The sequence below is a fragment of the Pestalotiopsis fici genome, assembly GCF_000516985.1.
Source record: "Pestalotiopsis fici W106-1 unplaced genomic scaffold PFICI_Scf_6, whole genome shotgun sequence".
In the NCBI taxonomy this organism is placed as follows: Eukaryota; Fungi; Ascomycota; class Sordariomycetes; order Amphisphaeriales; family Sporocadaceae; genus Pestalotiopsis; species Pestalotiopsis fici.
In genome coordinates, this window is record NW_006917096.1 from 1,034,874 (window position 1) to 1,057,307 (window position 22,434).

Consider the following 22,434-nt stretch of genomic DNA (forward strand, 5'->3'; position numbering starts at 1 on the left):
CACAGATGCACTCACGTCCGAAAATACTACTGCCCCTTAATTGGTCGGCATGCGATTTGATGCAAAATGATATGATTCCAGGCGATTTCTAGGTGTTATTTGAGCAATGTCAGCCGATGACGTATCTCGAATGGACCCTCTGTGAACTCTATGGTGGCTCGGTTCTGCAAATCCTATGCGAACAATCTCACCTTGTCCCCATGCCTTTAAGCTAAGGGAATGCCAAGAGTCAGATAGAAAGGCACAGGGGATCCATGATTCCCGACAGACAAGCTGCCGACTTGCCTGGGAATGACTGGTATTGGCTGGACATGTTCAGCTTACGGCAGCCAGGGTTGTCATCCATTATAAGCCACTCGTAACCTAGGGAGTACATACTAATATTGCTCTCTGTCCAACTTGGTAGGCTGGCACAACGATAATCAAGAGTAAGCACAATAATTCATAGCCCAGATTCAGACGATCAGGCAAGCGGCAAAATTTCCGTTTCGGTGCCTTTACATTCTCAGGCGATTCCTAATGCCGAACCAAAACATAAAGTGTCCTGCAAGACATTGATTGCAGGATTGTATTCAGCTCGAGGTGCATCGGTACAAAAGAGCAAAAAGCTATTTCCCAGATTGGATCTGGGGGAAGTGATGAGAGTGGGACTTGAACCCACGCACGTTTCCGTACCAGGAAGTAGGTGTTAAGGTGACCTTAACCTGGCGCCATAACCAACTCGGCCATCTCACCGGGTGATTGCTTGTTGAATTCGTGCCTAATGAGATATTTTCTCGAACGCGCAATGAAAGAAATCGTCCTGGAGTGGATACAAGAGGTTATCGTGAAATCTAGACGTAAGCGTTACATAGTATAAAGGTCTTGTCTTTGAATGATCACCATAGGCGGCGGGTTGGTGACGAGTGGGCTTGGTTTAGATGGTAGGTCGTTGTGATCATAGAAGTGGGTCTCAGACATGAATTATGACCAGACTTCTACCCAACCAGTGTTCGGAAAGTATGCAGGCCCTTGAAAAAAGTATGTTTATTCTAAAGTCCCTGCCTTTATCATTGATAGATCGCCCAACGACGGAGAGATATATCATTCTGACGCCAATATCCATCATCAACACAAAACCTTCTTCAGCAGTGCGATATACCTCTACGCAAGCTGCATTGTAGTGGCAACTATTTCGAGTCTTTGTTACGCTCATAGAAGTGCGTTTGAAGAGCTGCCGATCAGTTCTTTGTTCTAGAAAGTGTCGTGACCGTCGTTTTCGTACCTGTCTCACTTGCACGGGCCATTCCACATAAGTGGTTGTGACTTTTGAGACCATTTACAGATATTGTCATTTTTCCAGTCAGTCCACGGCTGAGCTATCTTTGTTCGCCGGGTACGGTCACGGTGTGTCACGCAACATTTGGAAACGTCATGGAAAAATCAATTCTGTATGTTAGATAAAATCAGGAGACTTGTTCTTTGGCAGTCATGCACAACGGCTTGAGGAGTTTGAGGCTCGCCAAATTACCAGGCTGCGCTTCGTGTTTGATTGGCTTCTTTTCTCTGGCCTGATCAAGGGATCCATTGTGCATGATGGCTGGCTATAATCCATCTCAGTCAGGTATTGATGGCCGCTTGGAAAACAGTGCGGCTGGTGCATACTCATATCGGTCTCCTTACACACCTCTTGGTAGTGACCGAATGAATCCCGACGACGAGGTAGACTTGGGGAATGGTGATGACTATAAGTCGTCTGGTCCATCCATGCGCCCGTCCTTCAGTATCAGTGACGATCACGAATCGGCCTTCTCACGGTTTAGTCAACCTCCAAAGGTGCAGAATAATATGCCAAGGGAAAGCAAATTTAAAGAGATGTTCAGATCATTCTCAACCTCGCTGAGAAGCGGGACAATTTCAATGTCACAGCGGCGACGAAACGCCGATGGTGCCTCTGCAGACGATGGCCGTGGACCGCAAAGCAGGATGGCCATGGATGAGCTTGCTGAAAAATACGGTAGCCAATGACGGACCCGCTTCCGTGAAGAGAGCCATTGTACTGATTTGAGGTCATAGGCTATATACCGAGAGAATGTCATGCAACAAATGATGTATTCATCAATCGTCTTAGTTGGCTGTACATCTGGCAAACAATCATGTCCCTGTTGGCATTTTGTGGAAGTACAGCAGCCTTCATTGTCGCTTTTAAACGCGTGGAATGGGGCACCTGGATGACAAATGACTATTTGAGTTACTGGAACTACGGATACAAGGCAATTGAAATCTTCTTTGCCGGAGTATACATCACATTTCTAGGTCAAGTGCTTACGCGAAGAGCCTTTTCAAAAACTTCAAAAGCCTTCAACATTGCTGAGATGACCATGCGGAATTGGGTCATCCAGCCTGGCTCGGTTGCATCCCATTACGAAGGCATCCCGCATGCTGGGATGTCACTCTTGGGTGGCATCACCATGCTCGCTACTCTTAGCGCTCTTTTCTATACTTCAGCTTGCAATTCTTTGATTACGCCCCAGATACTTTGGACATCCTGGAAGGACAACCAAACCATCTCTACGTATGCGAGGACAGCATATGCCAACATCAATTACATCAAGTCAACATGTCCTGCTATTGATAGCGCTGTCAATGATAAGGAATACTCCTCCTCCTGTATCATCATGAGAGTTAATGGAGAGTCGTACCGCACGCTTCTTGCCTACCTGGGCGATTGGCAAAACGAGAAGTACCCTGCGGGATATCAGCGGCCAGGTGCGAGAAGCATCATCATGGGAAACACCACCTTGTCATCGACTTGGGTCAATGATGGCCATCCGATCGTTACGGAAGTAGATGGCCGGGTTATCAACAATGTCACATTGGCCATGCCTCACGCTGGACTTTCCATCTTGTATTCTCACGCCTATAGTACCTCGGAAGACATCCGACAGCCTGGTGATCAGACTGGATTCAACGAATATGACCTAGGGGCCAGCATTGTTGCCCCGTCTATCAATGTCTTGTGTGCTACCGCCCAAGAGTCCGAAGTCAAGCCGCTGCTAGGTCAAAAAGACGACAAAGCCAAGGAATCCCCGCTGGATGATGTGTTTCATTGGGGAAAGAAATACAATGGTCGTTATCGACCAACTTTTGAAGTCGTAAGGAGTGAATAGTGCTTCCTCTTCGTTTTATGCATTTTAACTGATCAATGTAGTTGGCACCCGACTATCAGTTCGTCACGGACCCGCGAGACACCATTCCAAGAGCTGATTCAGTCTACACCATGGGCAAGTCTGGCGGAAGTGACGACTATACAGTCTGTCAGCTTCGGTCGGTACTCACAACCGACTGCATCACGCGCTTCCAAGTGTCAAGCTTTTCTGGCAATATGTCGGCATTTTGTGGCGCAAACGTGAGGGGGCTAGACCAGAAGTCTTACAAGGAGGTATATTCCTTGGAAGAAGATCATTTTGATATTTCGGGGTGGCGGGACCTCGCTGTACAGTGGAACATAGCCTGTAAGTATCAACTACACTCGCAGCAGCGTGTGATCGAGTATAGACGTAATGAGTGACTAATAAACCATCGTCCAGTGGGCCTCAATAACGGCGTCATCAATGCAAGCTCTGCAAATGTCCGTCTTTTGAGTGGCTTGATTCTCTCAAAACCCGAGCTCCATGAGAACCTGCCTTCCTTGGCAGAAACTCTGGCTGTTTTCGCCAGTCCGCTTCTCGTCGACAGCTCACTTGGCTCAACCTTCTTTCACGACTGGCGCCACGGAGATGTCAACGACACATGGCCGGTCCCGGGAGCACCAGAAGATATAATCACCAAGTATCGTTATCAAAGTTATAGATCCGGCTTGGCTGACGGGAAAACCACCCCTGGACAGGTCTTCTCCTTTGCCGTCTTGTTAACAGTAGTCATCATGAGCCTTATGTGTTTATGTCATCATCTCTCGCGCATGGGCATGGTGACGGATTTTACGGAACCGCAGAATCTGTTCACGCTTGCCATCAATTCTCCTCCCAGTCAGGAGTTGCAGGTAAGGCGTGGCAAGCTCTATATTTTAGTAAATACTGAGACTGACGTGATGATCAATCAGGGTGCTTGCGGTCGTGGGCCAAATTACAAAGATCTTGGAGTATCTTTTAGAGTAGGATACGCCGACACAGCAAATCATTATTACTTTGAGGATGCGCGAGATGCGCCAACCCGCGCAGTCGCAAAGCGATTATCGCGTTTCACTGCCATGTCTGGGAGTGGCCAGTCTAATCTGCTAGCTGACAGAGCGTACGCCGAAAGTTATAAGAGATTGAGTGCCAAGAGCCCTTTGCTATAGAATCGACAGGGGGCTGCCTGCAGTGCGAATAAGCGATTTGAGGCAAGGGTTTTCTTTAATCTGTTCGGGAATTGAGCAGAGCATGCCGAAGCATGGTTCCGATAAGCTTTGATTTCAATATCTCTCTAGTGGCAAAATCGTATGGTAGTGGTCAAATAATGAAAAGTATCATCGTATTAAATCAGGTATGTAATACAGCACTTGTGTCGTTAGGTATTCAATCTATTGTTTTGGGAAGTAGATCGTCGTGCAGGTAGTGATCGGGTAGTTCGGAGGTGCTATTAGCAAAGAGCCCATTCGTGTAAAAAATATCGAAACACAACGGTTCATCGTTGCCTCACCGTATCGTGACCATCATCGGCCTCCACAATGCTACGTTAACAATGGTCGCGGGGTCGGCATATGCTTATCGCAACTACCCCGCGAATGTAACATGTTATATAACCGCAGTCAAAGCCTATTTCAACAAGGCGCATCAATGGGTATCTTCCGTGTTTTGCATTAGATCCAAATCCACAACTTGGATTGGCAATATCGCCAACACGCTACCATGATCTGTGCGTTCGCCTTCACGTCCCTTTGGGTATTCTGCACTTCGGGCCAGGCACAGCAGATACCAGAACAACGCTTCTTACAAAAGGATACGACTTCGCCATGTAAGCCCAAGATCTTTTGCAAATAGATCAAGTCCAAAACTCATCTCTATCGCAGTCGTCCAGCCTACATACCAGCCTCTAAAATTGGGATCTATCCAGCCTCAGGGATGGTTTCTAGACCAGCTCCAATTGGAGGCCAGTGGGCTGGCGGGCGACATGTTTGATTTCTACCGCTTCGTCGACGACTCAAAGTGGATCGGTGGCGAGACTGAGTACTCTATTCTCGATGAGGCATCGCCCTACTGGTTCAACGGTATCGTGCCGCTTGCCTTTGGCCTGAACGACACCAGACTGAAAGGGCAAGTCAAGTACTACCTCGACTATGTTATTGACCACCAGCAGAGCGACGGCTGGCTTGGATTCGAGACCACACATCAAACTCGGGGGCTGTGGGCTCGTTGCCTCCTTTTGCTGGGTTTAGTGGTGAGTAAAGAGTATCTAGCGATTTCAATCATAGTCTTTGCACATCCTTGAGATACCTATACAGCTTCATGAGTTGTAATGCTAACATCTTGCCAGCAATATGCTGAAGCCGATCCCACAGAAACTGACAGGATAGTGGATGCGATGCATCGATACGTTGAACTTGCCCATAGCATGTTGCAGGATAACTACACAGGGTTACTCGTGAGTTCAATCTAAATAACGGAAAGTACAAAACCTCCGCTAAACCAGGTATTCATCAAGGTTCACGGCGACGACGTATTTGACACTGCTGGATTTGGTGTGGGCAGAACTCACGAGTATCATATTCCACTGCAGTGGCTCTACGAAAACTACCCTCGCAACAACTCGAAGATCATCTGGGAAACAATGGAGCTCATGATTGATGGAGGTGTACTCTGGGGCGCAGACTGGAGAACCTACTTTGTCGAGGGGGTCTATCCAGAGGTATACTATGATGGCATCACGCCCTGGAATCTCAGCTGGGTCTTTCTACATGGGGTCAATCATGCAGAAGGTAGAAATCCGATTGCGGTCCCCTCGTCGCGGAGTGCGAATTGCTAACACGGAAAGGCTTACGATATCCATTGGCCATCTATCGAATGACCCACGAAGAGTCTCTAAAAACGCAAACCCGGACGGCGGTAGACTTGCTTGCCAACTATCACAAGTCCTTGGCGGGAACTATTATCGCAGACGAGTACATCACCGATCTGAACCCAAATAGGGGAGCCGAACTGTGCACAGCAGCAGAGATGATCTTTTCCCTGTCGTGGATTTATCAGTATCTCGCAGATAATGATCTGTAAGTTTGCCTGTATCGAAGAAGCATTGGTCGTCATGTCTAGTTAAGCTAACATGCATCAGAGCGGACTGGGCAGAGCAAGTCGCGTTCAATGCATTGCCAGCATCGATTACCTCAGACTGGTACAGCCATCAATATGTTCAACAAGAGAATCAGCCATGGTCTCGTAACCTCACAGACGGATCAGCTATGTGGGTTGATGTGAACTCGTACGCAAATGTCTTTGGACTGGAGCCCAACTATGTACGTTCCCTGACATGCTCAGGATACCATGTTCTGATTCAAAATAGCCCTGCTGTACTGTCAATTTCCCACAAGGATATCCAAAATTCCTCGCCAATGCCTTTGTGGGCACCGCCGACAGTGGACTGGCTCACGTATATCTAGCACCCAGCGACGTCTCCGTAACCTTGAACGGCAATGACATTTCAGTATCCGCAAGCGGCACCTATCCTTTCGGCACGAGTCTAACCTATTCAGTTTCTGCTGCGGCACCATTCTCATTCTACGTCCGCATTCCAACCTGGGCAAACAATCAGAGTACCATTACCGGCCCAACGGACGTTTCTAGCAAGCCCGTCACTCCAACTGACAAGGGCCTGCAAAAGGTATCGATTCCAGCTGGCGAGAACACCACCTTCACAATCGACCTAGAAACACAACCTCGGGTTGAGATGAGGGCAAACAACACTGCCGGTATATACTACGGCGCGCTGCTGTACAGTTTGGCCATCGAATACAACGTGACAGAAACAGTACCGCTGCAATACCGAACCGAGGCCGTGCTCCCTGCCAACACCACAAACAGCCACACGCACGATCACATCATGGTGCCGACGAGCATATGGAACATTGCAATTGACCCATCGCAGATCCAGGTGGTGCACAAGAACGTGACGGAGATTCCTAGCCCCGTATGGGAGCTTGGCGCACCGCCCGTAGAGCTGCGCGTCACCGCTGTCGAGATTGACTGGCCACTGCTCCATGACACGCCGGATATCCCACCGCTTGATCCCGTGATCAAGGGTGAGCCCTTTAGTGCACGCTTTGTTCCTTATGCGAGCGCCAAGTTGCACATGGCACACCTACCTGTGGTGTCCTTGCCAAAAGTTGATCTGTAGGGGTTAATGGTCATGATGAACAATGTTGGAGATAGGGGTATTGGTAAATCAATTAATGAACTCGTAAATATATGATGGTGCATATACAAAAAAAAAAACGCTATTCTAGATTCCACTACGCTTCATGACCACGGGGCTGTGCATAACGAAGCAGCTCCTCATCCTGCAGCAGGCGATCGTGACACGACTCCTCCAAACAAACAATCGCCTCTAGACCCTCATCGCTCGCGTCGCCGTCGACCTTGACGTTGGCGCGGCTCGGGAGGATAAAGACGTAGCCCTCAAACTGGGGGTGCGGCCAGCGCAGCGCGCGAGGCAGACCAAAGCCAAAGTCGTGGTCCTGGTACGGCGTCATGGCCTGCCAGCTGGTCGCGGCCAGGTCCATGCCCAGGAACGAGCGCATGTTGATGGTGATCCAGCGGCGGTCCTCGAGGCCCGCGACCCACTCGGTCACGCCGGCCACGTAATTGTGGTCGATGGACTGCGTGGCCTGGCGGACCGCGAGCGCCATCTCCGAGAGGCTGCCGTCGGCGAGGATGGCCTTTATGGGTCGCGGCTCCGTCGAGGGCAGCGCGACCACGTTGCCCAGGTAGCAGTCGGCGAGCGGTGGCTCCATTCGCGATCGGACGTTCATGCCGTACGCCAAAATCACCTCGTCTTCCAGGTCGGGTTTGAGGAGGGGGATCTTGGATCGTGTGACCGACTTCCACAGAAGGGCAATGATGGCATCGTAGGTCGATATCCAAGCATCGCCCAACTCTGAGCCAATGTCCTGCTTGAGACGCGAGGCGCTGCTCTTGGGAATGTGCCAGAGTCGGATCTTCAGGGGTGGCATCTTAAAGTCGGCCGGCGGCGGTGGCGGCGGCCCGCCGAGGTCCTTCAAGATGGGGTACTTTCCGTCCAGTGTCTCCCACCTTGCTGAGTCAGGTTTTGCTGCGCTCAGTCTTTCTCTGTTCAAGCTCTCCTTGTCAATCGGCTTGAATGGCGCGCCGTTTCTTGCAGCTGCTGAGCTCTGAGCCCACGTCGACAAGAAACCGTTGCAGCCAGTTCCGTCCGAACAGTTGTGATGAATTGCAGCTGCCAATATGACGCCGCCACGAATGAAGTTGATTTGAAAGGTTGATGTGATGGTCTGATCGTCTGCATTGTGGCCCAAGGGGGAGAAGAGCTGCTTCTCCGTGACGACTTTGGGCAAGAGGCGGTGGCCGTCCAAGATATGGACCGGGAAGTCGTGCTGGTTGAGGTAGTCAAATGACGGGAGGTCGCTGACATCGTCATCTGCGGTCTTGACGTAGAGCCCAACACTGCTATCCTTCTTTTTTGTCACCCACATGCGACCATTCGTTTCATCCATGTGGATTGTTCCCGCGAGGGCAGGAAACTGGCTGAGGGCGAACTCAAGCCCCTTGGACACACTGTCGATGATGACTTGCTTATCGGAGCCTTCAGGAAGCTCAAAAATCTCGGCAATCTGGACATAGATCTTGGGCATGGTGTGGTCCATGTCGGAAAGCTCGAAACGCTCACTGGCTGGGGCATCTTGCCAGCCAAGTGGCTTGATACGAATCTCTGTAGAAGACATTGTTAATTCTTCCTCTTCGATATCAGTAGGTAGTCGTGGTCTTGGGTTGTATTTCTGTCTGGCATGAATTTTGAAGGATTGGGGGCTGCGATTGCATCCAGATTAAGTAAACTTCTGGAATCTCCATATTCTGCACGAGATTCCTTGCAGCGTGGAGCTGACATGCATATATCTTCAGCGCGTGTTGGAGACTTTCAGACCCAGACTGACGGGCCCGGAGGTTCTCTTCCCTCCGGTAAGTGCTCCCTTGGGGTTCATAGTGCTGCGGCATTTGAGCTGCAAGAGACGGATTCCATATCCCGGATATTTGACGGAGACTGTCGATAGCTTCCGTTCGGGACGCAAGCCGCTCTCCCGTATGGATTCTCTGCAGGGTGCGGTCCGCCTTTGTGGGTTTATTATATGACGAGTTCATATTGAGTTGGATCCAGCGGTGGATGACCATAGAACAATAGCAACTACATAGTATATAGTCCAGCGGGGATACCAGGCCGAAATCCTTTCAGTGGGCCAGTGGAGTTGGTTCCCCAATTCCTTCTCGTACGACGACCTCTTATCTAGGATATTCGGTTGCCTGCAGCCGACCTCTATATTTCCCAGAAAGGCTATTCATCTGCTCACGACAGTTCAAAAGAACGGTTTATTCCCGATTACCCGGTTAATAATTGACCTGGTTGAGTCTTTCTACGGCGTGCAGAGACAAAATCCTCCTGTTGATCAAATTCTGCCCGTGGGGCCCAACGTAGAATGAGAAATGACCTATGTACAGTCGGCAAGCTGACCACTTTCATGTGACTGATTGTTCGGTTAGGGAGACAGGAAGGAAGAAGTAGACAGGGTAGCAGTACGAAATAGAATGAAGACTAGTATTGCTTGAAACCATCCCTTGTCATCGTGGCCCTTGACTTGCCTGCCGGCAGGTAATTCATGCTCTCTCTCTCTCCTTGGCAGTACAAGCCGCGGTCGCTCGTACTTATATGCAAGTCCCTGAGTCAGCCGATTCGATGAATCTTCTTTTTCTCGAAAAAGGAAAGAGAAGGTCACACATTTCGGTTGCATATCTTGGATGACCCCGTCACGAATCAGCACTTAAAAAGCGATGGAGTCGATCATGAAAAGAGAAGTTGTTCTTGAGGACATGCAGCCAGTTGTCTGGGCCGTCACGATCCCATTTGCAATCATCTGCTTGACATCATGTATCATTCGTCTCTATGCGAGACACATGATTGCAAAATCATTTGGTCCGGATGATTGGCTCATGTTTGTGGGAACATTCATATGGATAGGCCAGCAGTACATTGCTTGGATGTGGACGATACTTGGAGGAGGTCTGTAAGTTTTTAATCACCCAAAGAATATGGCTGCGGAGGTTTACTTACTTGATCTCAATATTCAGGCATGTCGACAAGGTCTCGGCCGATAATCAATTCAAAATCAGCGTTGTACGAAATGGTCGATATCCTGGCTACATGACCTCCGCTAACTTGACAATCAGTACCTCTTTGTCGAAGAGTTTTGGTACTTGCTACTCCAATTCATTATCAAGACCTCATTTCTATTCTTCTATCGCCGAACGATATGCACGAGCGGCCGCTTCAGAACTACGATATATGTCGTCATGGGGGTGGTAGTTTGTCAAACAATTGGAACGTGGCTCTTTTATGGATTGCAGGTAAGTGATTGGATATTCCATTCTTTGCCCTTTCTGGGTGGTCTCGTCAATGAGTGTTGCCGTTTCTAGTATGTCGACATGGCTACCCCTGAAGCGAGAACTCAAAGAGGACAGACATCTTTAAATCCTGCCACACACATCAAAAGGACATACTGACCCTGAATATTGCAGTGCATCCCAATACAAGCTTACTTCCACCCCGAGCTATACCCGAATGCGAAATGCGTTGCCACAAAGTTATCATACTACTTGCCGTCTGCTGTTGTAAGTATTGAGATCTCTTTCATGTGCCCTCTCTTTTACCAACTTGGAAATATATATTCTAACGTGTTGAAGAATGTCGCGGTCGATGTCGTGATATATATTCTACCAATCTTCCCCCTCTGGAAACTGCAGACCTCGAGACGGCGCCGCATTGAGCTCATCGCAATCTTCACCGCCGGTGGCGGCGCTGTGCTCGTGTCATTACTGCGCTTCATCGTGCTCTACCAACTGAGCAACACGACCGACACAACCTATGTCTTTGGCTCCGTCACCATTGTCACGTCGATCGAGTTTGCCGTCGCCATGATCACCAACAATATGCCGGGCGTGGCCGCCTTTTACCAGAACTGGCGCGGCAAGAACAAGTCGAGCCAAGGAACGTCGTCGGGCACGCATGGTCGGAGCTATGAGCTCGGTCATTTGGCTACGATTGGGTCGAAACAGCAGAGGAGCAAAGCCGACGGCTATGGAGCATCAAAGGATGATGACTTCTTTCCGGGGACCGATAGTGAGGAAGAGCTGAACCCGAGACATCATCGTGACAGCCGAACTCTACAAAAGATAATGGAGGGCTCTGGAGAGGTAAGAGTCGAAACTAACGTGGTGGTGTCCCATGGCCCTGTCCCTTCATCATCGGACAGAGGCTTGGAAAAGGCGACGGGGGGGTACTTCAAGTTTGGTTGAGCAGTACAACACTGCTTCATACGTCATGATGTAGACATCACTAATAACTGGAATTGTGTCTTAACCAGCTGACCAAGCCATTGTTTGTATACACCGCCATACCAGTCGTGCGAGATCAACGCCGGCTACGTAGGGCAAAGAGATTCTCTGTACTGTCTAGCCTGTAATGCTATTTCACAGGCTCAATTCTCGTAATGTCTATACTCGGCAGGGACTTGCGTCTTGCAGCAGTGTCCTCACGTCCACGGAGCTATCGCTTGCTCCCATTTCAGGTTCGTGCCAATTTCGGGCACTGGATGACCTAGTTAGTACTTCATGATACTGAGAGATGCCCCTGAGAGTACCTGCATTGATAGTGCAATGGTACCCACCAAAAGAAGATGCAAGGAAGAAATCCTATCTACTTGGATTCTAGTGGATCAACCTCCGGGACCATGGAATCGGTACCGAATGGAGGATTACAAGAGGATCCACCAGTTCGCCGAGCGTACCCATTAGTAGGAATGATATAATAGATGGAATGTGGACGGCAGAGAGGGCGCCGTAGTCCAGATGAGTTCCATACCCAAGAGAGAATGGGTCTTGAATATAGGGGTCACTTCCCCGTCTTTGCTCTCCCCCTGATAACACGATCTCGTCTTGTTTCCCTACTGCTTCTGCTTTGAATCCCCTTCATCCAATTCGTCTTCTTAATACCATATCACTTGAACATACTCGTCGGCAATGCGATCATCAAGCGTCTCAAATTGAAAGTCAGTGCGAAGAAAGTTCGGCTTTCCCAGTATACGAGTAGAATCGCTCAGGTTTGAGCAACGTACCAGACAAAAATTGTTGGACTATTAGATTTTCGATTAGTACGACCTTCACCACGAATTATTCCATTACCTATTTCTTCTTTGAGCAATCAATATTGCATCTATTGTCGATTTCCACTAATACACGGGCAGAGAGGTAGCTTCGTAATAAAGGCGCGAGCACCTCAACCTGCTTAGTTTTCTTTTGTCATTTTCTATCTTCCCTAATTACTCTCTACTTTCTTTCAACCTCTCCTGATCATCTGCCTTTCGTGTTTCTTGCCTGCTATTTGTCATACGTGAAAGAGACGACGGCACGTGCTGACTGGGTGACATCATGTCTGTCTACCGCGCCGCAGCCGACGTCACTCGTCCGTGTGACCTTGGAGTCATGTCCTACGCTTGAGAACGGAATATAAATACTCAACAAGGTTTCATTCACTATAATAAGCCATATTTCAAACAATTTCATATCCACCACAGTTCAGAAATCACTACATTCATTAATATACGATCCTGTCATCGAAACACCTTTGAATTTCCTTTCAATATGAGCTCTAGCATGCCGTCAAGCACAAAGCCATCGGCCGAGGTGAATGTCGCCGAGCAGAGTTCCACCCCCGCACTAGAACCCGCAGGCTGGGGCTGTCCCTTGGTATCCAAGCTATGACACATTGCATATTGTTCGACTATATCGCATAAGGAGCTTCGCACTTAGGAGGTGACTTAGGACCGAGTTACATAGACGATTTTGAATTTTCATTAAACGTCTCAAATTCAATCATGTTATGATCTTATTGATGACGATATCGACGGGCTGCAGTAAATGACGAAATGGTTGTATCGAGGTGCTTCGTGCGGCGCACTATATCTGATCTCAAAACGACAGCGGTAACAAATCCTCCTCTAAAGGACCAACGACCCTTTTGTATACTTCTTGACGGAATATCTGGTCGTTTAAATCGATGTTCTCATGAAGGAATTCGCATTTGATACACACTTTGACAGACTTGAAGTAGTTCGGGCTTGCCTTCATGGTGCTTTGTAGCTCACTGAGGGCATTGATTGCCATTGCCCAGTCAGCCTCCAAATCGAGAGGCTTTGTGTAGCGTTGTTCGCTGACCGAGCTTCGAAGCTTATCAAAAGTGGTCCCAAGAGCCAGCTCAATGAGTAAAATTCCTAGAAAGAATAGCTCCTTGTTCGGGACGAGCGGCGACACGCGGGCGTCATCGAATACCAGCCGATCTGGCGACGAGTAAGGCAATCTGCTTGCGATATATACCGACTCGTATAAGACATTGTCGTCTCGTCTGAGGAAAATGATGTCTCTGCTTGTGAGTATCTTGGGCATCCATGGTGAACTAGAGAGTTGAAGGACACTCAAAGCAAATAAATGGGAAAGTCGCACTTTATGCCTGAATCGTAAGAGTGGGAATGTCTTTCCGTGATCCTCAAGTACATCCTTCAAAGATATGACTGTACACGATGGCGATGGCATCTGTCCAAATGGATATACACCAAACATTGGAGCTGTGACTGCGGACTTATCGGAAATGTACCCGTAGCAGTGAACGTTGTGTTTGTCTTGGCCTTTCGCGATGGCACCGCAAAGGTCATGGACGCAACTCGCACTGATGTTGGGACTAGCATCATTCGCTTGCATTCCACTCGCCATGGGAAGCGCTAGCGCTGAATTGAATGCGTGATGGGTTCCAGTGTTATCCATATTGGGCTGTTGTTGACCTGCATTGCTGAGTGTAGCGAAACGGGCTCTTTTGTTTATTTTCTGGTTAGATTTGAGAGGTCGTCCATTGAATATAGCTTGTGTCGGCACAATCTTGTCGTCGATCAGCTGCAAACGGACTAATTCCCAGAGCCACGGAGCATTATCATGTCCAGTGTTATCTGGATCGAAAGAAAGTGCAAGCTGGAACATCATTCTTTTGGCAGCCATCTCCTCATCCCCATGGGCCATAAGACTCGTAGGAAAGGCAGTCAACTGAAGATTAATCCCGTGAGATACCGGACATGCACAGACAATGGTTGACCTGAGAGCCGCGAATATGCCTTTGGCCAGGCTGCGTGCCAACTCCATCAGATGGCATTGAGACCGATCGTGTCTCCGTGGCTCCAGGTATATGCTTTGATCAGCTAGTTCGCTCAGTCGTGTATTGTGTTTCCGCAACGCATCTATTAGTTTGTCGGAGTCCGTTCTGCTAAGAGCAAAGGACAGGCGAGTAATGGAAAATGTGCCACTACTCTACAATGATGGTCAGCCGGATGGATTGATACGGACGAAGGCGAGTTGGTTTTCGATTAGCTCGACTCATGGACCGGTACTGATTTTTGGGCATGCATACTTCAGCTTTAGTCAACTTCTCGTGAAATTGGTTCGTGACTTCTTGCATGAGGTCGAGGGTCCTCCTGAAGCAATCAAGGGAATCCCCAAGCCGCACAACGATCCTTCAATTGTGTCAGCTTTGTCTGCGCTACTGATGTTCTGCTCGTTACGTACCTGTCTTGGATATCTGGGGAGTGCCATAAAGACCCCAACGGCTCATTAATCATTGCCAGTATGTTCTTGGGCGTTGTGATATCACCAAGTAACTTCTCGCACGTATTTCTCAGAATGATGCGCTCAGTCTCGAGTTCCTGGACCAGGTCACGAATATGGCGTACGAAATGTCTCCATACGCGACCCGTATCTACAACCTGTGAGAGGACCGTCAGCCATTCAGTTGCATGGTCTCGGTGACGCCATCGTTGATGGCAACCAGTGGTCAACATCACATTGGGGCAGGTGACATCTTCCACGATTACCAACCTTTTTGTACTTTTCCAGCGCCGAGATAATTAACGGAATCCCACCCAAGATTATCCCAGCTACTTCAAAGCCAGACATTTCCTGATGGTTTAGGAGACAGTGCTCCTTCTAAAACACATGACATGTTTCCATCCAAATGGAAATAACGAGGCTTCGCAGAAAGAATCAAAATGTAAAGCAGATTTCGACTGCAGTCAACCAATCGCATGTGTAGCCTCAGAGCGGGGTAATGCAGATCCCAGAAGGAAAGATGACGAATTATTTGGTAGGACGCAGGCGAGACAATCGCCTAATGTCGCATCAAACTGGTATTCCATGTCTGCTCGACTCGATGATCTCTCATATACATCTGCCAATCGAGCGACAGAAATCATGACAAATAAATCCGCTTCTTTTGTTTGCTCGGAAGGCAGTGACTTTTTGGCGATCCTGTCTACTCCCTCTTCCCTCTGACTGACTGCCACAGCACGTTGACTGGGACCAGTTCAGCCGCAAAGCACTTGGCAGGTTGATGTGTCAGCCGGGTCAAATCGCAACTTGAGATCTCCCTCGGTCATCTAGATTTCACCATGTCGAAATCAATTGCAAACGTTGTTTCCGTCTGTCTGGACCAATTTGACGAGATATCCGAAGCTGCGTCTCTACTCCAACCTCAGCTTCTGGGGCTGTCAGGAACGATAAACGACGAAAGGGATAGGTTCTCAGTCTATGTGCGTAATATCGGAGCACACCAGACAGACAGGAGATCTCTCGATTTTCGGCTGCGGGACGCATCCCATATTCGCAGTCAGATTTTCAGTCTTCTTCAAAGTATGCAAGAGTCACTACAAGACGGTATGATTACGACGCCCGACATTGTTGTGTACATGTATGCTCGGAGTCGCTGATGGCATAGCAGCCAAGAACCTTGTTAGAGACCAAGACAGTTTCCCCAAAGAGTTTGCAGAGCAGGATGACATGAATCACTTTTCCGAAATTCAGGATTTATTTGCGAGTATAGCCAGAACTGTGACCTGTCTATTACGACTGTCGATCACAATCCAGAATCCAGCACCCCACGACAGATTTGCATTGTCGGATATTACCGACACATCGCATTTTGAGGCTCACGACATGGAGCATACGGCCACTAAGTATCCTTCATCCAGCCGCGCTTTGGCAGAAAGACTTGGGAAAGCAAATTCTTATCGCCGCCAGTATTTTAAATATCGTGAGGCACGCCACATCAAAATGGCTAGTGTGGCCAACTATGACCCTGACGGTCAAAGCACAGAGGCATCCTCGATTGCCGAGCAACTGAAGAATCAAAGTAATCAGGAACAGGACCTTCCCATGATAGACGAAGACAAAATGTCTGATGGAGGTTTAACACAAACCTCCTACGCAACTACAGTTTCTGGTTTTGATAGGCCTCGTGTCCCTCCTCTTCCAGCTGCATCACAAGATGTTGCTTTCGAGTGCCCATTCTGTTTTATGATGGTATCGGCTCACACCAGGAAGTCTTGGAAGTAAGTTTGCTTGGAACATTACGTATGGTTGCGTTGAGACTGACTGACATTACTATCAGAAAGCATGTGTTTGCCGACCTCAGACCCTACATATGTCTTTTCGATGATTGCCAAACACCAATGAAGAACTTTCAACGACGGCGCAACTGGATTGAGCATGTCCGCCAACAGCATTGGAGGATTTGGTTGTGCCCTTTGAGATGTGGCGAATCCTTTGACACAGAGAGGAAACTTCAAAAACACATGCCAACTTCACATCCAGACTTTCAAGCTCCGGAAGGGCTTATTCCCGAGCTGATGCAAGCGGCATCGAGACCGAGAAGGGAATGGACGACGGTGCCTTGTCCCCTTTGCGCGGAGGAAATGAGATCTGTCAAACATTATCAACACCATGTTGGACACCATCTTGAAGACGTCTCTCTGTTCGCGCTTCCACATTGTGAGTATGCCACGATGGAGACAGGCCACGATTTCAAGACTCCTGGAGAATCAAGTGGGAGCGAAAGTGGAGAAGAGCGAACACCTTCTAGGTTGACCGTATATCAGTCTATTCCGTCGTACCAATTGTCGCGGCGGAACTTAGCTGCTGCATTGGAATCCTTTTTCCCAGGAGAAAAAACAGATGTAAGTGATGTTCATACAACCCAAAGTAGGCCCTCTCCTGAAGGCGTGATTCCTTAACTGCCACAGATTGGATCGAGAGTGACGGATGAATTCACGGTCCAACTTCCACGAGAGTTGACTGTGGAGGAAAGAAAGCATATAGACAGTGTCCGCCGCGCCGGCGATTTTGAGAAGAATGATGACGGACCGACGAGCTATTGGAAGGTTTACGAAGCTGAAGACTTTCCTCTCTTTCTGTCAGCTTTTGGCAGTGACTGGGCAAAGATAGCGGCACATATGGGTACCAAGACCCCTGTCATGGTATGTCCTGTGCACTTCGTGATCCTGCTACATGCTTACCGAAGTGCGGTACTTAGATCAAGAACTATTATCTTCGACAGACGGAAGACGGCAAGAAGGAGTGGGAAGATCGTGTCAGAGAGGCTGATGCTAAGAGAGCCAGGGGCGAGAAACTGCCAAGTCTGCCTGCCAAATTCGAAAATTTTTCGTAAAGACCAATATTGTTCTTCGGCTGTAAATATGACAGAAAAGCCAGCAATATATACGTTCTGAACAACCCGCTAGACTCTGCCCCATAGCAAGTATATACAAAGAGGTGACTAGAACAAATAAACACGAACTTTGCCTTGTTTCCATCCACAAATCGGACTTTGGACCAAACGGCAGAACGTTAGCAGATTTCAACCGGCTTCTTGGGGCTGTCTAGATTAATGACAGTTGGCCATGTGTGTCGCTTTATTATAGCGGATGAACTGCCATACTGATATGTGCAATTCCATTCGGGCGAAGAAAAGGCCTATTAAGGCTACAGAATGACGAGGGGGTGAGGAGATTGAAGCGCCCGCAAAGGATTTCTCGTATAGACTTTGTTTAGTATGGCCTTGGGCTTGAGTATATTGATTGGATCCTTGTCTTTGGTTGGCGAAACGACGCAATAGACACGGAATGTAACGGTGGCCTTGTCATTAACTATGTATTCAGGGCTGAGCTGACGGGATGCATGTGCAGGGGTTTTAGGTCCATGGGCACTCAAAAAAAAAAGAATCAATTGCTTGTTTGCTGCCTTGAACTGCGCCGCGGCTAATCCCGGTCTTGTACCCGATACTAAATACAGAGCTGAATTGAACAGCAGAAATCAATAGAGAATACCATCGTCAATAATGCCATGTACTCTGTACACTGTGAGAGGATACCATTGGCTGGGAACCTTGAGGTGACCAACCGACTGCAAGCAAGCAGCAAACGCATCTGCTTAGCTGCCAAAACTTGAGAAGTAGGTAACCGTTCCTTCCGAGAAAAAGATGATGTGATATTCCTCCTCTCGGTCCAAACGCTCTATTTGCGCTATTTTTACTCGTCGGTTTTTTAACTCATGCTTATCAACCTCCCATGCTTACCAGGCCACGAACCCGGTTCGTTCGTTACTCCCCTTACCCTCTGTCTCTCTGCATTCGAAGATCTGATCTCTGACCCGATCCGGGTGGAAGGCGACTGAACACAAAGAGACTACAACCAGTGCTTTGCCGAACGGGATCTTGCTTTGTGCGAGACTTCCAACTACGTACATCAGGGCAAACACTCCAATCAATTAGTCTAAACGACGACCCCTAAAAACAATGCTCAAGCTTCATTAACCAGCTCACTAGTTGTTGTGGGCCCCCCCCATCGAGTCCAGTTTCCGCGGCCATGGCACTACTGTCTGCGCTACATTACGCTACCAACGGGCGGTCTTACTGAAGATGAGATAAATTCCCCGTAAAAGAGATGCCAGAATATCCACACCCTTTTGTCCTTTTGCGTGGCTGCCAACTGCTTTCCTACGAATTACTTGCTACCCACACTTCGTTATGCCGATCCTACTACTACTGCTTCCCCAGGAATAGATTCGTGCCCTGAGTGACGCCCCCGTTTCTTGGCCCTCTTTTTCTTTCTTTCCTCTGTTGCCTTACGTTTTGTTATTCCTCTTGTTTATTTTCTTTCCCTCTGTTTGTCTGAGCAGTATCACTTGATTCTGGAATGTTTTAGGGCGTTTGTGGAGGGGCTTTGGTGTATATCCTTCTTTGTTCTTCTTCCTTGTCGCTAGTAAAAGAGCCCACCCACAGATGTATCGCTCGTCGTCGCGCACTCCACTGCGCATCGGCGCGGCCATCACTGCTGTCCTCCTATGTTGGCACTTTTTGAGCCTCAGCTCCTACGGTGGTGAATACGATGAGGTGAAACAATTGAACCCCGTCGTCGGTTCTGCCGCCGCCGCGCCTTCCGCCACACCCGTTGTCCCGGAACCGCAATTGCCGTGCGACTCGTTACATGGGCTCCAGGACGTTTTTCTGGTCTTGAGGACGGGCGCCAACGAGGCTCTTGATAAGCTGCCTGCGCACTTCAACACCACGCTGCGCTGCTTCTCTCCGGGTGGATACGGCATCTGGTCAGACTATGAGGAGATGATTGGGGGCCACCATGTCATGAATGCTCTCGATCGGATACCCTCCGATATCATGGAGAACCATCCCGACTTTGACTACTACCGGCGCCTCCAGAAGCATGGACGAGGTACATTTTCTGCCGATGAGCTCGACGAGTGGGCCACAGCCCCCAACGGAGCCAGTGGCCGCGACACGCCTGGTTGGAAATTGGACAAGTGGAAGTTCCTGCCCGTCATGGAAAAAGCTTACCGCCAGAGGCCCGATGCCAAATGGTATGTTTTCGCCGAAGGTGACACGTACGTCAGTTGGAGGAATTTACTCGAATGGCTCTCCAAGATCGATGCTTCCAAGCCGCTGTATCTGGGCCACGAGATGCAAATAGGGGATGTGATCTTTGCCCACGGCGGGTCCGGTTACGTCATTTCTAATCCGGGCATGAAAAAGTTGCTCGTCTTTCTGGCGACCAAACCTGGAGTCTACGAGGAAATTACTGCCGGACACTGGGCTGGAGACTGTGTCCTGGGCAAGGCTCTCGATGACGCTGGGGTCAAGCTGTCTTGGCAATACCCAAACTTTCCTGGAGAGTCTCCCTACACCATGGATTACAACGCCACATTCGGAGGATCGTCTAAGCGGAATTTTTGGTGTTACTCCGTGAACGCATATCATCACATTTCATCTCATGGAATTCAAGAGGCTTATCGCCTGGATCAAAAGTGGGCGCTTGAGGTACGTAATTCTTCCCCCCCCCCCTTATCTACACTGATTGCAGCAGACACAAAAGCTTACAATCTGTAGCACTCACAACCGATCCGCTACGGTGACGTCTTCCATCATTTAATACGACCGCATATTACGCCCAGAATTGAGAACTGGGACAACGAGTGTGCCGATGATGAAGGTGCTATGGAAACCTTTGCAGACTGTCGTCAGGCCTGCCAGGATAAATCACAGTGCTTTCAGTATCTCTACAACCCCATCGACTCGAGCTGCAAGACGTCTTCTGTGATCAAACTCGGCGAGCGACAAGCCAAAAGCACGAAGCCCGAGGCAAGCTTGGTGTCGGGGTGGTTGGTAGACCGGGTCGATGATTTCATGAGCACGATGGATGCTACATGCAAGAGCCAGAGCGACGCGTGGAAGCTACCGGATTGAAACCCAAGCAGGAAGACAAAGTAACCAGAAGAATCAAGAAAACAGGCTAATCAAGACTGAGCACTGTGGCCTGGAATAGAATCCACCCCACCAAGTTGAGCTGGCAGGCTTTGGACGCGGCACCCGAGGGTGAAAACCACCCTGCTCTGCACAATTAATGCGTGTGCTACACGCTGAATCGCGAGTCCAAAGATTTGCATCTTCATACATTGGTCTGCAGCAGCCCGTGAAACCTAGGTCTTCACCGGGATCATAAAACGATGGAGGGCTGTCATTTGGCTGAGGGCTGGATCTGAGTCGTCGGAATCATGAAGAATCCTCCACCATGAAACCAGGTGCCACACATCTAGGTTATACGTTCCCTGACCATCTACGATCATTCATCTACCATAGGAATTGGGGACAGGATACGAGAATATAACCCTAGCATGTTGCTGTCAATAATTGCTCGCCTAAGCGTAACATTGAGCAAGTGTGCTGAATTTGATTTGGTCAGAAGATGCGTGCACATGACAGAAAATATTTGAGGTCATAAAAATCTCCATGTGTAAGCACCAATAATAATGACGCCAATTTAATCCGAGCTTGCGAGATCTGCATTCGAAGGATGATATCCTCCACATATATTTCTAGATTCGTTTCACCAAAACGATGTTTGTGCTAATTACTATAGGTGGTGAGTATACTAGAAACGCCACGTTCAAAAACTTAAAACTGAGTCAACCAGCCTATTTGAAGTCGCGGTACTATACAGTAACCTAGCTCTGTCTCAGACAAGGGCCGCTCCAGTAGCCCTGTCCAAAAGATGGGTACTGCTTCTCTATTGGTTTTGTGTAAGCCAGTTGCAACTCCACCAAGACTCGTCATGGCAATTTGAGTACTCGGGACATTCCGCCCGCTGGATTGAACTGTTGTTCTTGCTGTCTGATAAGCGTGTGTGCCCTGAGATGGAGACCTAGACTGTGTTTTTAAGTTCGGAATCGGGAATGTTAATGACGGAATTTTGGTTTTTGTTAGCATGCCCCATGGATCAGTCCATTGCTTACAGACAGACACCCAAGCCGATACTCGCCAAGCCTCGAGCTGCATTGATCTGATAGCGGACTTGCACAGGCATGAGGACCAGTGCAGAAAAGGCAATTTCGGAACTTTTGATCTTGATATGATAACCCAAGTTTCCGCCATATGCAATTGAACCAAGCACGTATGAGCAAAGATCGCATAGGGACATGCACAAGATAGGAAGAGGTATCATTTTTCTTCTACGAGGAACCACGTAATGCATCAGTTGATGAATGGTTTTTTTTACATTTATCGAGATTCTTGTCATTGCCATGATCGTTTTGTCGTCTGCTCGTTTTGTATACATGGGCATGCGTTGGTAGATGAGGCGCTGCGTTTCGGATGCCGCCAAGCAAAGTCCCGTCTGTCCGGGCGGCATTTGGGGGATTGCGGGGCCGATTCCGCCCGTCGATCCCCCACGCCTCGGCTCTCAAGAGCAACGAACTCTCGTCGCAAACTGCATACCTACCTTACCTACATACTTACCCAGAGGTAACA

The 22,434-nt window shown here is 48.8% G+C and overlaps 7 protein-coding genes across 7 annotated transcripts; 5 read left to right on the forward strand and 2 right to left on the reverse strand.

Moving 5' to 3' along the window:
• Positions 1-2,135: 2,135 nt before the first annotated feature.
• Positions 2,136-4,318, forward strand: PFICI_08784 (uncharacterized protein; the record flags this gene model as incomplete). The annotated part of the gene is made up of 4 exons (XM_007837365.1): positions 2,136-3,134; positions 3,191-3,494; positions 3,570-4,021; positions 4,082-4,318. 4 exons carry the CDS (start codon positions 2,136-2,138, stop codon positions 4,316-4,318), a joined length of 1,992 nt encoding a protein of 663 aa, XP_007835556.1.
• Positions 4,319-4,868: 550 nt separating this feature from the next.
• On the forward strand, positions 4,869-7,344 carry PFICI_08785 (uncharacterized protein; the record flags this gene model as incomplete). The annotated part of the gene is made up of 7 exons (XM_007837366.1): positions 4,869-4,974; positions 5,030-5,397; positions 5,494-5,601; positions 5,662-5,935; positions 5,992-6,223; positions 6,286-6,466; positions 6,514-7,344. 7 exons carry the CDS (start codon positions 4,869-4,871, stop codon positions 7,342-7,344), a joined length of 2,100 nt encoding a protein of 699 aa, XP_007835557.1.
• Positions 7,345-7,459: 115 nt separating this feature from the next.
• On the reverse strand, positions 7,460-8,926 carry PFICI_08786 (uncharacterized protein; the record flags this gene model as incomplete). Its single annotated transcript, XM_007837367.1, has 1 exon — positions 7,460-8,926. One exon carries the CDS (start codon positions 8,924-8,926, stop codon positions 7,460-7,462), a length of 1,467 nt encoding a protein of 488 aa, XP_007835558.1.
• Positions 8,927-10,037: 1,111 nt separating this feature from the next.
• On the forward strand, positions 10,038-11,546 carry PFICI_08787 (uncharacterized protein; the record flags this gene model as incomplete). The annotated part of the gene is made up of 5 exons (XM_007837368.1): positions 10,038-10,258; positions 10,323-10,368; positions 10,422-10,598; positions 10,770-10,862; positions 10,935-11,546. 5 exons carry the CDS (start codon positions 10,038-10,040, stop codon positions 11,544-11,546), a joined length of 1,149 nt encoding a protein of 382 aa, XP_007835559.1.
• A 1,671-nt stretch (positions 11,547-13,217) lies between these two features.
• On the reverse strand, positions 13,218-14,435 carry PFICI_08788 (uncharacterized protein; the record flags this gene model as incomplete). The annotated part of the gene is made up of 1 exon (XM_007837369.1): positions 13,218-14,435. One exon carries the CDS (start codon positions 14,433-14,435, stop codon positions 13,218-13,220), a length of 1,218 nt encoding a protein of 405 aa, XP_007835560.1.
• Positions 14,436-15,733: 1,298 nt separating this feature from the next.
• Positions 15,734-17,787, forward strand: PFICI_08789 (uncharacterized protein; the record flags this gene model as incomplete). Its single annotated transcript, XM_007837370.1, has 5 exons — positions 15,734-15,998; positions 16,063-16,672; positions 16,732-17,296; positions 17,363-17,596; positions 17,653-17,787. 5 exons carry the CDS (start codon positions 15,734-15,736, stop codon positions 17,785-17,787), a joined length of 1,809 nt encoding a protein of 602 aa, XP_007835561.1.
• Positions 17,788-19,398: 1,611 nt separating this feature from the next.
• Positions 19,399-20,874, forward strand: PFICI_08790 (uncharacterized protein; the record flags this gene model as incomplete). The annotated part of the gene is made up of 2 exons (XM_007837371.1): positions 19,399-20,448; positions 20,518-20,874. 2 exons carry the CDS (start codon positions 19,399-19,401, stop codon positions 20,872-20,874), a joined length of 1,407 nt encoding a protein of 468 aa, XP_007835562.1.
• Positions 20,875-22,434: the final 1,560 nt, after the last annotated feature.